Genomic DNA, 15,105 nt, shown 5'->3' on the forward strand with positions numbered 1-15,105 from the left:
AATAACCCCTTTAAACAAAAATTGCCTTCTTCCGTTTTTTAAATGTGCAGCCGTAATAATTCGTTTGTTAAACAAGGTGCTTTAAAATTCATAATGCCCCAAACCCCCCCCCCCCCCCCCCCCCCCCACACCCATCCAAGAGGATATCAGGTATTCTTGAGGCCTTCATCTCCCCCCTGCGCTTCTTTCGTAGTCGCTTTCCGGCCCGTGTCCAGGTCCTCTTCCTCTTGGCCCGTCCCGGGTCTTCCAGCTGACGAACTGGCACCCGACAATATGCTTTCGCTAAAGCTCGGCTGCTGTCTGTGTCCTGCAGGATCCATGTTGGAACCCATGGGCTGGAATTCCACTGATGACTTCTCCATGGGGCTCGTCGGCGTCGAACTAGTCGGCGTACCCGACGCCTTGCGTCCCCAGCCAGCACCCCAGCCGCCCGTCTTTCGCTTCTCGCCCGCCCACGAAGCCCAGCTCGACATGTATGCGCTCGCACGCGCGCCGGCTGTCTGCACCGACTGCTGTGCCTTATTGAGGTCCACCGCAGGCACGGCCGATGCCGACGAGGGCGCGGTCGACGACGCTGGTGAGGATGGCTGCTGCTCGGCACCGGCGTCTTGCGCTCGCGCGGCGTCCTCGGCACGGCGTCGTTGTGACTCGCGTAGGTATTCCATGTCCGAGTAGATGCGGTTGAACATGCTCGTGGCCTTCTCCCTGCCGACGGCGAAATTGCGACCCAGGACCTCGCGTCCCTGGGCGAAGCGCTCATCCAGGTGGAGGTCCTTGACTTGATCTGCTATCCTGCGCTGGACGTCATCCATGGTGAGACCCCCGGCACAGGGATGTTTGGGCTCGGAGACGGCGAACAGATTGGCATCCGTGTACTGGTTCCACATGCGGTAGTTCTCCGTGCCGGACCAGGCTTCTACCCAGTCGAGGCCGTAGTCGACAGCCGGGTCGGCCTCTGTGGTGGAACCCGTGTCCGGATTCTCGACAATGAACTGATGATACTTGACTGACGATATTAGACCTAGTATATATGCCTCGAATTGCGCGCGAATGTACTCTTCGGAGCCGAGATACTGGAGTGTCTTGGGTCGGCTGGGATTAGCCTCGTCCCAGGTCTCACTGACTTCGTGGTAGATGCCGTCGATCCAACGGCGATCGGCAGCAGTAAGCGTGAGTGCATTGCGAAGGGAGGCGGACGTGATGTTCACAGTGTCCTCATCGAGGTTGATGAGGATGTCGCTGTAGCGATCCTTCTGTTGCAGCAGTAGTGAGTTGGTGCTGCCCACAATGTAAGACTTGGTGCCAAAGTCGGCGAGGATGTCAAGTTGCTGGAGGGGGGTGTATGGGCCAAAGAGGCTACCCTGTTGGGTTGTATCAGTAAAACGGGTATTGGAGGGTCGTCAAGTGGCGCCGACGCACCTTGCCGAATATTTGCAACGGAAGTCCCATGAACGACAGTAGCGAGCTGCGATTACTACTTTGCAAGCTCGTGGGCTTCGAAAGTTGACTCTCGTAGGTGTTGAGTTCAGGGTCGGCGCAATCCTGGAGATTGCGCATGAGGCCTGGTATGAGCGACACAAGCGCAAACTGGACCATGCACAACCGGTCGCATCGCGAGCCGAAGAAGAGCATCTACGTCAAAGTCAGCAGTGGCTCTCCTCGCCGTGGTGCGTTCATACGTACCTTTGGCTGAAGCAGGCAACTCTTCAGCAAGACCAGCGTCTGCCACCTGAACTCGTGGATCAACTCTCGCAAACTCATGCCAATGAATTGGTCCTGCTCGGATACGGATTCGAGGTCGCCCCTGGATTTCTCCTCGGCCAAGCTTTCCTGCAGCCCTTTGAGAATATCCACATCGTCAAAGCCACGCTGGTCGAACCAGGCGTGGGTGACTATCCCCAGCCTTTGCCGCAGCATGCCAAAGGATTTGGGATTGTCCGCAATAACCACCACAGCCTTCTGCACCGTTGAGCGGGTGACGTCGTCGGGCCGGTTGATGAGCTGGGTGGAGTCGAGCTGTCGCGTACATGATATCCCGAACAAGGAAGTGGCGGGACTCTTGTCGGTCTTGGGTTTCAGAAGGGTGAAGTACGAGAAGTCCTCTTCAGATCTAGCAGGGCGTTAGTTAGCAGTCTTTGTCGAGGACCGCACGTGGCGGTGGCCAACGTACGCGTGCGCGCCGTCGCTCAAGGCCATGAATGGCAGCAACGACCATTTGAACTCTTCCGCGGGGTCGAAGCCGTCCTCCACGCCAAACCATGTCTCAACCTCGGGCCCTCGTGCATGGTGAAAGCCAACGACTGTCACCAGCGGTGTGAAACCAGCTGTTTCGGGCTTGATGGGCAATGCTGGGCCTGGGTCTCCAGGGCTAGGTGCAGTCTCGGCACCATTGGACGTGAATTCGGTGTCTTCGCCGCTCATCGTGCCTTGATGTGGAAGGGGGGGGGGCAGTAGTTCTATATCAGCTGGCGCTTGAGCTGTGGCTATGGACGGAAAAGGAGCCGTGTCCTCCTGGAGTATTGCGCCCTTGGAAGGCTTTGTCGCCAAGCGTACGTCGATTCCAGTGTTCCCGACCAAGTATAAGGCACTGAAGTCACTGCTCCTTCTCGGACGAGCCCCTTCGGGGGGTGCTGAGGGTGTGGCGGATGCGGTTGTCGTCGTCAGGTCAGCGGTGGCGGGTAGATGTGACTTTGCGAAGGGGTTGATGCAATCGAAGTCGTGGGGACGAGTGTCCTTTCAGCTATACGTTGAGGGATCGAAGTGAGTGGGAGGGTACAATATGGAAGGCTTAGGAAGATCGAGGCTCGAGACGTTGTTCTCGCAGTCATAATAGGAGGTTGTTGAGTCGAGCTCCAGTCGGTTCGCGACTAAAGTAAGTTAGGGTCGAGTCAAAGAATGCCAGAAATTCCCCAAATCGTCACCAGATGCAGTTGGCCCCACTGGCAGTCTAGCTGAGATAGGAAAGACCCCGCGTCGCCGACAGCGAAGCCGAATTGTTTGGTTTGACAATTCAGTACGTACTGTTTATTTATTGGCCGTGGCCTTCATCACCATATCTCTCGAGCCCAGTCTCCAGTCCATGCATGTCCTTGTTTATACGTACAGGAACTAGCGATTCAATTCACCTGTTCGACCTATTACGGACGTATTTCGGTATGACGCTGGCCGTCAACACATCGTGTCACATGGTGTGTCTATAATGGTTGTCACGAGATCCAACACGGAGGAAACCAACCATCAATCCTCAATTGTTCACCAACGCCAGCGATAACATTTACTCATCTTGAATTTTAATACGCAGCATAGGTTTGAAAGTGCCGTCATCATCGCCATCCTCCTGCCAGCGTGTCGTGCATTGCATAAATCTTGGTCCCATGCCCCGCCAACATTTCATCTACGTACAGACTACGGCCAGCCGCCAGTCTCAGCGTTTAGCAACACGTCTACATCATATTCAATTCACATGCAAACCAACGTCAATCATCTGCTTTTTATTTGGCACTGGGACAATCGAGCGAGACCCTGAAACCTGCCGCTCAGACTCTCCCACGCTCCAAGAACTTCTTGGGGATTTCTGCCGTCTTCGCCCTGATGTACTCGCAAGCATTCTTGCCCAGCGTGTCATACGTCGAGCAGCCATTGTAGCCTGTTTCTTGTTAGCAGCTCTCTCTTTCGCCTGCAGCCACGTATCATCGGGTCTTACCTCTGTCCAGATGGTCGTGCAGCAAGAAATGCACAGCCTTGATGCCGGGAATCTCGAACCGATCGATCGGTTTCCCCTTGTATTCCTCCGGACCAAGGAGCTCCTTGAGCTTGTCAATCGTTAAGAAACTGCGCAGCCACTCCCACTCATCCGCGTGCCTCACAAAGAAGCCGGCATTGCAGTCGCTCGCCTTGTCACCGGATCGCCCTAGCACGATGTACCCCAGCGGTGCCTTCTCCGTCTCGCCCCAGCTGTCCAGGGCTCGAGGCTCCGTCGTCTCGTAGCTTGGCTGCTGCTTGGGATATGTCCTTGTCTGAGTCGGTGCGTCCATCTTGATGATCATGTTCTCGCCAAAGAGGCAGTGCACGCGGTGGTTCAGCTCGGCCTGTGGCAGCAACGATACCCAGTACTCATAGTACGGCTTGGGCGCAATCTGCCTGAGGTCATTGCTCAGTGACGCTCCTGGGGCACTCTGCAGGAAGACTTCGAGCACCCAGCGGTTGAAACCATTCGGAACGTCGGGTCGCATCACCTCTGGGTCCCTGCTCTGAGCAAAGATGCGAAAGTCCACCGTGGCCACGTCCTGGTTGTGTGCATCGATGGGTGAAGAGCCGTTCTGGTGGAACTTGAGGGTGGTGAACTTTGAGATGTTGTCGCCGATGGCATATCGGATCTGGTCCTCGGTGAATCGACATTTCTCTTCAATGTCGAGGCCGACAAAGTAAATGTGCCACTCTGCCTGGAAACCTGCAGGTGCAGTGATCCCAACTTTGGTCGTGGGCGGCGGCGGCAACCCCTTTACCCCTGTCACGCGCACAGCGTCCTCGCCCGCTTGCTCCATGACAACGCCTGTAATGTCGGCCACCACATCGCAGTTATAGTACCAGCTGTCATTGTCAGTCAGCAAGAGCGGCTCGCAACCTTTGTCCACACTTACGGTCCCTGAATCTCGTAAAGGAGCTGTGAGGCAACAGTTCCCACATTCACAGCGCCGCCAGTGTTCTTCTCCTTGACGATGACGCACTCGCCCTTCTCGTCAATCTCGGCAATGGGAAAGCCCATGTTCACGTGTTTCTTGTCTTTCATAAATTCTTTGAAACCACCGTAATATCCGCCAGTCACATAGGCTGAGCATTCGATCAAGTGGCCGGCTATCAAAGCGCCGGCCAACTCGTCAAGCTGATCGGCTTTCCAGCCATGCCACCATCTAAAGAGTTAGCCATCTTGGAAATAATGAAGAGGCGGGGGAGCCTTACGCCGCAACACCTATCACTGGGGCAGCGTCTGCCACGCGGCCGCATATAACAATATCGGCGCCTTGCCTGAGCGCCTCGGCAATTCCAAGGCCTCCAAGATAGGCCTGCGCGCATATGGGCTCCATGCCCCATTCCTCAAGCTTCTTTCCGTGCATCAGACTCTCAAACTGCTCGCCTTGCTTTATCAGTCGATTGACCTGCTGGGTCACATCGTCACCCTCGACCCAGGCGATTTTCAGATGCCCGTGACCCGCGTCTTGCACCATCTTCTGGCACACCTGCGCGAGCAGCTCCGTATCAGAGGCGCCGGCGTTTACCGCGAGCTTGCACTGATTCTTGGACAGGGCTTCTATGGCTGGCTCGAAGCACTGAATAAATGTCTCGGCATACATGGCCGTCTTCATGCGCTCCTCGAGGGAGAGCGACGCTGTGGCACCTCCAGGTAACTTGGCCTGGTTCTTGGCCTTGCCGCTGCCGTGCATGGTCATGGTCTGTGACATTGTCATGTTAGCATGATACCCAAGTACGCAACGTCTTGAGCACAGGTTTCGTACCATTTCTGCCATCCAGTCACCTATCACAGCGTCGACATCGGGGTCTTCAGCCATTGACTTGATCGCACGCGAGCGATCTGTGAAGCCGCCAGAGCAGCCCGCAACGCGGACTGGTCGTCTTATTGATGATGCCATGGTATCTGGAATCTGTGATGTCAAATCCAAGTTTCTGCGGCCTTGATCAGGTGAATGCACAGAATACAACGATATATCTCTGTCGATTGCCTAGCTATCGACCTAAATATCTATCACCTTGCGGATAACATCGTCCGCTGAGAGGTTGAGGGTATGCAGACGCTAACCGGAGACTGCGGGGTCTCGAGTCAATGATCCCCAGGTTTCGTGGAGAGCTTGACTCATACGCGGAAATTGTATTTCCATGCTGAGTCCGGGATACGTACCGTGCCTTGGGGTTGAACTGAGACTGTTGCTGGTGCTACTGTCTCAGTGGGATCGGTCCCTTTCTGGAGCGCATGGCTCTCTGCTGGAATGAAAATGACGTTTAGAGCATTGGAAGAAGCGTCACACATGCTACCGCAAAGTATTTGGTGTTTCAACCGATTACCACTTAATACACGGTGCGAACAAAGCCAGAAAACTTCAAAGAGCACACAAAACGGAATGAGCTGAGCTCCATGGTACGATTGCTTGTCGACAAGTAAGATGTGACAATTCGGAAGCGAACAACACTTGCGAGCAGATGTGTTGCTTGAATGCTGATGGAGGGGTCACGGTACAGGGTAGGTGGGTCAGCTCGGACAAAACCACAGGCCCCCACTGAACGAACATAGAGTAAACTTGACCAACAACAAGTATCTGAACACAGCCGGCCAGCATCATTCTCAAGAGCGTAAACAAGTCAGTGACTGTCTGTGCCCAGTATCACACCAGCCCAGGTCAGGCTCGACTGTCAATGTCGACATGAGCTTCTGACGCTGAGGTGTCGCTTTTCGTACTTGAATCGAAAACGCGACTCGCGGGGCAGGATGCGTCTCATCACCCTGCCAGTAGCTCGCTCCATGTCTCATAGATTGGGACGAACCCCTTCGCCCAGTCCTTATAGCAATGCTGGCTTGCCAGAAATTGGAGTAGAGTCCGAATGGTCATGTGGGACTGTGGGACTAGGTGCGAAATTCATGGCTTCAAGGACAGGGCTCAGCATTCGCGAGAAGGCGACGGGAGACGGAGTGATCGATCAATCATGCACTCATCAGAACCCAATCTCATCTCACGATCCCGCTGGCCACCGCTAGAGACTGGAGATGAGGGCAAAGCTAGAGAACGGTAGAGCCTAACCATTGGAGTCCCCTGTCCGTACCTTGCAGCTCGTCAAGAAGTTGATTGGACATCGCTGAAGCTCATTTCGCGATCGCGACAGCATTGGTCGGAATGCGAGCCAGGTGGAACCACCGCCCACGACATGCGGACATGGATAATGGCGTCCACCAGCCAGCGGGTGCTCCCCAACGGCAACAGCTGCTGGCGGCGAGGGGATTTGGAGGAGGGAGAGGAGGGTCTTATTATTTACCTCCTTGACCTTACCAGAGCGACAAGTCAATATCCCTGCCTGGCTAGGCTTTTTTGGCTTCCACTCCCCTTTCCAGTCCTCTTGGCTAGGCTCTCTCCCTCCCGAGCCCATCTTGCTTGCTCCCCACGTTCATTTGGCTGACCTGGCCGGCCTTTTCTGTTCATGTTCTTCTTGCCTTTGCCATCACGTTCAGTCGCTCGCTCGCTCATCGCGTCCACAGTCGCGTGTGGAATATACTACGCTACGAGGCTGTCTGTCGAGTAGACGCCCCCATACCTTGTTCCTTGCTCATCAGCCAGCAATTCACGGCATTCGTTACGAAATACCACGACGTTCATTGATTCATACTACAGACGAGTCGATCTCTGATCGACCACTAGCCTAGCTAAACCTGACGATCACTCAACCCAACCTCAGATCTACTTCCTAGACGTATCGCTAGACGCGACACTATCCACTCCTCGTCACGATGAAGGCAGCTGTCCAGGCCGCCTTCGGCTGGACGCTTGTCCTCCTGTCGTCACCCCTGTGCGAGGCCAGCCACAACCACAACCACCGTCGTCTCCACGAGGGACACCTTGAGCGCAAGCATACACACCTGCATGAGCGCGATCTCAAACTTGCTCCCACCTCTGACATTGCCAAGAGAGGTACAACCTGCGCCTTCCCTGGCGATGCCGACCCCAACCTGGTGGCTATCACGCCAGACGCCGACAATGCGGGCTGGGCCATGAGCCCCGATCAGTCTTGTGTTGCGGACAGCTATTGCCCCTACGCATGCAAACCTGGCTATGTCATGGCGCAGTGGGAGAAGGGCTCCACCGTCAGCTATCCGTCTTCGATGAACGGTGGCCTGTACTGCGACAAGAATGGTGAGCTGGAGAAGCCATTCGACGACAAGCCATACTGCGTCAAGGGTACTGGTGCCGTAAAGGCCGTCAACAAGGCTGGTGGCGATGTCTCCTTCTGCCAGACAGTCTTTCCTGGCAACGAGGCCATGATCATCCCCACCCTCGTCAAGGACGCTGTCACCATTGCCGTCCCAGACAATGACTATTGGTGTGAGACTTCAGCTCACTACTACGTCAACCCCCCCGGTACCGGCACCGAGGGCTGTATCTGGGGCGAATCCTCGAAAGCCATTGGCAACTGGTCTCCCTACGTGGCTGGTGCCAAAACCGACGCCACCGGCAGCACCTTTCTCACGCTTAGTTGGAACCCCGAGTGGCAGAAGATCTCGGCGCTGAGCAGCCAGCCAGTTGATTACAAGCTGGAAGTTGAGTGCGATGGTGACTGTGTCGGCACGCCTTGCGGCATTGACCCCTCCAAGGGCAATGGTGACGTCCAGAGCTCCAACGCCGGTACTGGCGACGCCGGCAACAACTTCTGCGTTGTTACCGTCCCCAAGGGGAGCACTGCCAGCATCGTTGTCAAGTCCTTGGACGGCTCGAGCAGCGGTGGAAGCAAGGACGACGATGACGAGGAGGAAGAAGAAGAAGAGGAGGAGGAGGAGGAAGAGCCTACGACGTCTTCAGCTGTTCCCTCTACAACTTCACAGGAACCTACGACTTCTGAGGAGCCCACCACTTCGTCCACCACCTCAACGACCGTGGAGTCGACCACTGAGTTATCGACATCAACTACTTATGAGGAGACTACCACCTCTTTCTCCTCCTCCTTCTCCTCCTCCTCCCCCTCCTCCTCCTCGACGCCTACTCTGTCCTCCACCGAAACTACCTCGACAAGCACCAAGAGAAAGAAGATGACCGCCAAGCCCGGTATCTTCCAGGAGTTGCACAACTCGACCTCCACCATGACAAGCGGCTCGCATAGCGCCACGCTCACCACTGGTCCCGACTCAGAAGCCACCGGCGACGCCGCGAGTGATTCCGAGGATGAGGACGACTTTGCCATGGCCCGTAAGGGCGACCCGGCCATGGCCGGTCTGGTCGTCGCCTTTGTCGTTGCCCTGTACTTCTTCTGAGTCGATGTCACCGGGCTGCGACGACAATGCTTCTCTTCCGAGACATATTTACCATCCACACCTATCCGGCGATGGCCTTTCGAGCTTCACGCGGCGCCCTCCTTCTTTTTGGTCAAGCACCATTCTCATGCTGTCGCTTTCTTTGACAGCTGGGCGTTTGGCACACATTTACTTCTTCTTGTGATATACCCTTGCAGCATATATATACATTTGGTGGTGTTCTTCTGGTTACAGTACATGTGGGAGAGCGGAGTAGGATAAGCCAAAAATCTTTCTCAGCGATATCAAGTTTGGGATACGACGCCACGGGCCATGTACATGAGGAGGGGGTACTTCTTCTCTTATTTCGCTGGCACTTTCAGGATAGCGCACTTTCTCGATGGGAGGAGGAAAGGGCGTGTATACGATCGAACAAGTAATTTCTAAAGAATCATGACTCCCGTCTCGTGATCTCAACGGCGCTTCGCATTCTTCGTATGGGTATCGTGCCTTGTCCCTCGCTATATACGCATGTGCATCTCATCAAGCCTTTACCCACCCAGGCACATCCTCCTGATCGTAGTAGTACTGGTCGTACTTCCTGTCTGTTATGGCTGACCACGGGGTTGGCCACCCTGCAGCCACCGGTCCCTTTGCCTTTGCGCCTATGATGGCGAAACGTCCCTGCCCGTGCGCCACGAACCCGTGCATGAGGCCTTGCTGCACCATCTCCGCCACCATCATCTCAACATCCTCAGCGGCGATCTGCGCGTTGCCCCACAGGACGCCCTCGTGCGAGCGGAGTTTGCGTGGCCCACTGGGCGGCGCGACGAGCGTCGTGTTGGCGTTGTTCCGGGCCGCGTGCACGGCCAAGGGGTTGACGCCCTGCGAGGGGCGATGCGTGGTCGACGAGGGCGTGTAGCCTTCGATTCGTTTCTGCAGGAACGACGCGGCAGTCTGTAAGTCGGCCAGGTCAAGCGTGGCGGCTTTGCGCGACGAGGCGTCCACGGGCGGCTGATATGTCAGGATGAACGTCTTCCTCGCCAGACTCCGCCACAGCAGTGGCCGCAACTTGTGTGCTAGTTGAAGGAAAAGGCCTCGCTCGTAGAGCCAATCCTGCTGCGTGGCGAGATGTGCCTGGAAAGCTGCGAAATCGCCAGAGCGTATCGCTGCGCAGAGCGGGAAGAAGACGGGCGCCAGATTCCTGGCCTCCGGTCTGCTGAGGAGGTTTTGGGAGGGGAAACGCCCTAGGAGGAGGTTGCACGGGATAAGGTAGGTGAGAATCCTGGCGCGATGCGTCACGAATGTGGGAAGAGTCTGGAGGTACGCTGCCTCGAGACAGTGCGCTGCTCGTAGGTAGTGTGTGTTGGCGAACCAGTAGCGGCCGAGGTAGTAGAGAAAGGTGACGCGTTGCGCGGCTGGGTACAGGTTGAGCAGCGGTGCTTGCGAGGCCATCTGACTGAGCAGCATGGTTGCTGGTGTGATTTTGCGGCACTGGAGGCTTCTTAGTAACGGCAGGTCCGCACCACCAAAAGGGGTTGACTCACAGCAAAGGATAGCTTGAGAACCAGGTTTGCGAATGTGTAGACGGCTTGCTTCCTCCCCTTTGGCGCCGTCCACCTGTCTGTTGTACGATCTTGAAGACAGGTCGTAAAGATCTTCTTGATGGTCTCGGAGGTCCTGCCAATGATCGAGCCTTGGCCATCGTCGCCTCCCCCGTCGCCGGCCGCATCCTCTGCACGTTTTGCCTTGCGAAGAAGGTCTGGTCGCCGGCTCAGGGTCATTGTCAGCTGTGCGAGGGTCTGTGAGAGGGCCAAGCATGTCTGCATGAGTATATCACCCCCAGAGGGATACGAGAAGGCTGTTGCGCTGGCACTTTTCGGAGCTATCAGTCGATGGGCAAGAATGGCGAGCAAGAGGGCCGACATACTTGACAAGATTGGTGAGAAGCTCGTGCGTTCTCAACAGATCATTCCAATCGGCGTCGCGCCAGTAGATCAGATACTCCTTGATGAACGCGTACAGCCCGCCCCACGCAGTAGTCTGTCCTTCTTTGGCATTGTCCGTCTCATCGGGGATCATATGCTCGATCCATTTCTCGAGAGATCCGTGCAATGGCTTGTCCCGCTTACCTTGAAGCTCCTGGCCCATTTCATGGTAGCTAGCGGGTGCTTCTGGCACCACCTGGAACCATTGCCTGAGTTTTTCTCCATTGCCGCTTGCGATATCTTTGCGTATCGTGACGAGCAGTTCGTTGACCCGTGACATGGTGTGTGCTGTCGCACTGTCGCGACAGTCAAGAAATTTGGATAATGAAGAGGTTGAGAAACGTTGGCAGTATACGTGAGGTCCAGTCCGTCGTCAGTGTCATGATACGCAGCTTACCCTACAGTACGCCACCACCTTGACAAGCCCATAATGTGTGGTGAGACTTTGGTTCATTTACAATTTTTACTTTTCGTGTATGTATTTACACTATTCGAAATGTCATGGTTCTCATACCGACTCTACACGCTGCACCACGAGTGCAGTAGCCGCGCCGCCACCGTTGCAGATGGCAGCGACACCGTACTCGCCCGGCTTCAGCTGGTGAAGCAGGGTTGTCAAGATGCGCGACCCTGAGCTGCCGAGAGCATGGCCCAAGGAAATAGCGCCGCCCAGAGGGTTGACCTTTGCGTTCTCCAGACCAAGGAGCTTGGAGTTGGCCAGGATGACGCCGGCAAAAGCCTCATTGAACTCCCAAACCGCTACCTGGTCCTTGGTGATACCAGCACGCTCAAGAGCAATGGGCACTGCCTTGGCTGGAGCCACGGGGAAGTCGATGGGCGCGATGGCGGCGTCAGCGTAGCCGCAAATCTTGGCCAGTACTCGCGAACCAGAACCGTACTTCTGAGCAATGGCCTTGCTGCCCAGGACCAGAGCGCTAGCGCCGTCGTTGAGGGTCGAAGAGTTGGCAGCGGTTACGGACCCACTGCCGTCGCGAACAAAAGCTGGCTTGAGGGTGGGTACCTTTTCAAACTTGATGTCCATGAAGCCCTCGTCGGTATCGATGACTGCATCGCCTTTGCGGCCCTTGACAGTGACAGGGGCAATCTCCTCGGCAAAGGCCTTCTCCGACCAAGCCTTCTGCGCGTTCTTGTAAGACTGGATGGCGTACTCATCCTGCTGTTCTCTGGTGATGCCGTGCTCCTTGACAGTGTTCTCACAGCAGTTGCCCATGTGGAACTGGTCATAAACATCGGTCAGGCCATCCTTTATTAAGCCATCCTCAAGCTTGACGTTGCCAAAGGCAGGCAGGCCACTGGCACGAGGCAGGTAATAAGGCACCCGCGTCATGTTTTCCATGCCACCGGCAATCTGCGCCTCAGCGAGACCAAGTTCAATGTTCTGCGCAGCCAGTGTAACGGACTTGAGGCCCGAGGCGCAGACCTTGTTGACGGTAGTGGCCTCTACGGACTGCGGTAGACCAGCGAAAATGACGGCTTGACGAGCGGGGGCCTGGCCCATGTTGCCGCTGAGGACATTGCCCATGTACACATCGGTAATATGCTCAACGGGAACCTTGGATTTCTCCAGTGCTGACTTGATCGCCACAGCGCCCAGCTTGGAGGCCTCGACGGTGGTGAACGAGCCGTTGAACTGACCGAGTTAGTCTTGGAGCTTCAGTGAAGACGACTTCAAGCAGCATCTGACGAACCTTGGCTGTCGGTGTGCGCGCAGCGCTGAGAATGTAGGCGTCCTGGATCTCCTTGCGCAGGGCCGCACTGGTGGTGAAGGCGCGAGCCGTCTTCACATGCCGAGCGAACTGCCCAGCCAGCCTCGGGGAGCGCAATTGCGTCATTGCCATCACCATCGTGCTTCGTTTCGATGTCGGTCTTGTCGGCGGTTGGCACAGAACTTCTCACAAAAACAGAAATAGCAGGGGAGGATTATGGACACGGGGAAAGGAAGAAAACGAAATGGGGGACAAGAATATTGGGTTGTTGGAGAGACCTGCCTTACCTAGGTCGTCTCAGTGCAGCTCGGTCCGCTTCGGCTTTCGGCGGGCAGTGGCGGGCAGCAGTGGACGTGGACCTTCTGGCCGAGCGTGTCGGTGGTGCAGCCCGTCCGGGGTAGCGCATCATCACCCTGTCAAACTAACATCGGATCCGATCGATCATCACCTTTCGAGGGTGCTGATCACTAATTAATGCCCGCAACCGACATGCGATGCTGACAGAACAACATCGTCCGTCCGAAACCCCGAAAGATTGTAACTGGAATTTGTAGCTTGCATGATATCACCAAACCTTGAATATGGCACGGCAATATTAGTAAGGTAAGGCGTTCGTCCCGCGACCATCACGTGAGGGCGCGCCACACGTGGCGGGGCCGCAAGTTCGAAGACTGGATGGTAAGCCACTTGGGCGGCCCAGAGGCCCCAGACACCCTCATAAGGAGCCCATTACCGCACTACGTACATCATCCACTCGAGTCTGTTTGAGCACCAAGGAACCCTGTCCTTCGCCTCTTTCCGCCCGGATCCCTCTCGGTCGACCGTGCTCATCACAGAGACTTCTCCATCCTCCATTTCTTGTGACAAGTCATCCCCCTCGTTGCCCGATAACTAAGACCCCCCCGCAACGTCCGATTATCCAACCAATACCCCAAGATGTCGACAGCTGCACGCCGCCGTTTGATGCGTGACTTCAAGGCAAGTAATTACCGATAGCATCAAAGAGGTTATGATTAAGCTGACATGTTCCAGCGCATGCAAACTGATCCTCCTGCTGGTGTCTCGGCCTCGCCTGTTTCCGACAATGTCATGACATGGTGTGCTGCCATCGCATCATAAGCTCCGCGAACAACAGCTCACAATCATTTCCAGGAACGCAGTCATCATCGGTCCTGCCGACACACCTTTCGAAGATGGAACATTTCGCCTCGTGATGCAATTCGAGGAGCAATATCCGAACAAACCACCGCAAGTCAAGTTCATCAGCCAGATGTTCCACCCAAACGTGTACTCATCGGGCGAACTCTGTCTTGATATCCTCCAAAACAGATGGAGTCCGACGTACGATGTTGCTGCGGTGCTCACGAGCATTCAAAGGTGAGCGACGAGGGACAGCATACTCTGACACAGGATCTAACGTGCGTCAGTCTCCTCAACGACCCCAATACTGGATCACCAGCCAACGTCGAAGCGTCGAACTTGTACAAAGACAATCGCAAAGAATACACGAAGCGGGTGAAGGAGACCGTGGAGAAGAGCTGGGAAGACTGAGCGCTCGTGTTCATCAAGTGACAGCACAAGCGACATAGCGTGAGCCTTGGGCACAGCTCTGTCTCCAACACCGGAGCAGTGGAGTTTGCAGGCGTTTACTGGCGAATTTTGAGCTTTTATACCAAGGAACCGGTCGCATAGGGCAAGGATATTGGTCGTTCGGGTATTGTAGAGTCCATAGCTCGAGGGTCTTCACGATGGCAGCGCTGTATTTGTTCATGCCAGTGGCTTGTCTTTAGACTACTTTCGGCGCCTCTGCTGGTGCGCTTTGATTATGAATGTCAAAAAATCTAGAACAATGTTCGACGAGCGAGCTGCTCCCCAAGTGACAGTAGATGCAACGAGTCCGTACGTCTGGAACGGTTGTCTTGGCACCCAAGAACCCCTAATTGTGGCGGTGCGTGGGGTCTTGGAAGCCAGTGAGCCACACAGGGAGGTTATTAGCGCAGTGTCGGCGACTCGGCAGACGCCAGCGCTTGTAGCAATCTCCATGCCGTGTGGCTTGGACGGCAACGGGGCAGCCCATCCTGTCATCTTGCTGCACGCGAACCCTCATGTCCCTCCCACCTTGGTAGCGCGTCAACAACCCGCTACTACGTACCTCCTCCCGTCGCGGTCGCCAAGCGTAAAGAGCGGTCTCTCCCCTTACTTTGACGCTGCGGGTACGGCCAGGATTGTCAGACCTTCTGCCACGTTTCCCCAGTCCCAACGACTAGGTCTAGTGTCACAGCTTGTTATCGTCCACCGACAACCTAATTCGGGCACTGCCCTGGATTACCTCGACGTCGGCCTCGGGAACCCGCAGCCTGTCCCCACCCCGTGAACGATAGACCTC

General features: G+C 55.7%; 5 protein-coding genes across 5 annotated transcripts; 2 read left to right on the forward strand and 3 right to left on the reverse strand.

Moving 5' to 3' along the window:
* Nucleotides 1-146: 146 nt before the first annotated feature.
* On the reverse strand, nucleotides 147-2,421 carry J7T54_006735 (Late secretory pathway protein-like protein; the record flags this gene model as incomplete). The annotated part of the gene is made up of 4 exons (XM_051506757.1): nucleotides 147-1,361; nucleotides 1,420-1,632; nucleotides 1,684-2,110; nucleotides 2,171-2,421. 4 exons carry the CDS (start codon nucleotides 2,419-2,421, stop codon nucleotides 147-149), a joined length of 2,106 nt encoding a protein of 701 aa, XP_051365949.1.
* A 1,115-nt stretch (nucleotides 2,422-3,536) lies between these two features.
* Nucleotides 3,537-5,648, reverse strand: J7T54_006736 (uncharacterized protein; the record flags this gene model as incomplete). Its single annotated transcript, XM_051506768.1, has 5 exons — nucleotides 3,537-3,646; nucleotides 3,704-4,590; nucleotides 4,641-4,910; nucleotides 4,960-5,450; nucleotides 5,514-5,648. 5 exons carry the CDS (start codon nucleotides 5,646-5,648, stop codon nucleotides 3,537-3,539), a joined length of 1,893 nt encoding a protein of 630 aa, XP_051365950.1.
* A 1,862-nt stretch (nucleotides 5,649-7,510) lies between these two features.
* Nucleotides 7,511-9,025, forward strand: J7T54_006737 (secreted beta-glucosidase-like protein; the record flags this gene model as incomplete). Its single annotated transcript, XM_051506778.1, has 1 exon — nucleotides 7,511-9,025. One exon carries the CDS (start codon nucleotides 7,511-7,513, stop codon nucleotides 9,023-9,025), a length of 1,515 nt encoding a protein of 504 aa, XP_051365951.1.
* Nucleotides 9,026-9,547: 522 nt separating this feature from the next.
* Nucleotides 9,548-12,857, reverse strand: J7T54_006738 (uncharacterized protein; the record flags this gene model as incomplete). Its single annotated transcript, XM_051506789.1, has 6 exons — nucleotides 9,548-10,498; nucleotides 10,552-10,879; nucleotides 10,935-11,280; nucleotides 11,348-11,390; nucleotides 11,507-12,643; nucleotides 12,702-12,857. The coding sequence occupies 6 exons, from the start codon at nucleotides 12,855-12,857 to the stop codon at nucleotides 9,548-9,550; spliced, it is 2,961 nt and encodes a 986-aa protein (XP_051365952.1).
* An 885-nt stretch (nucleotides 12,858-13,742) lies between these two features.
* Nucleotides 13,743-14,270, forward strand: J7T54_006739 (Ubiquitin-conjugating enzyme E2 2; the record flags this gene model as incomplete). The annotated part of the gene is made up of 3 exons (XM_051506800.1): nucleotides 13,743-13,816; nucleotides 13,872-14,096; nucleotides 14,147-14,270. The coding sequence occupies 3 exons, from the start codon at nucleotides 13,743-13,745 to the stop codon at nucleotides 14,268-14,270; spliced, it is 423 nt and encodes a 140-aa protein (XP_051365953.1).
* Between the last annotated feature and the right edge of the window lie 835 nt (nucleotides 14,271-15,105).

This window comes from Emericellopsis cladophorae (assembly GCF_022114955.1).
Source record: "Emericellopsis cladophorae strain MUM 19.33 chromosome Unknown NODE_2_length_1295279_cov_118_880017, whole genome shotgun sequence".
In the NCBI taxonomy this organism is placed as follows: Eukaryota; Fungi; Ascomycota; class Sordariomycetes; order Hypocreales; family Bionectriaceae; genus Emericellopsis; species Emericellopsis cladophorae.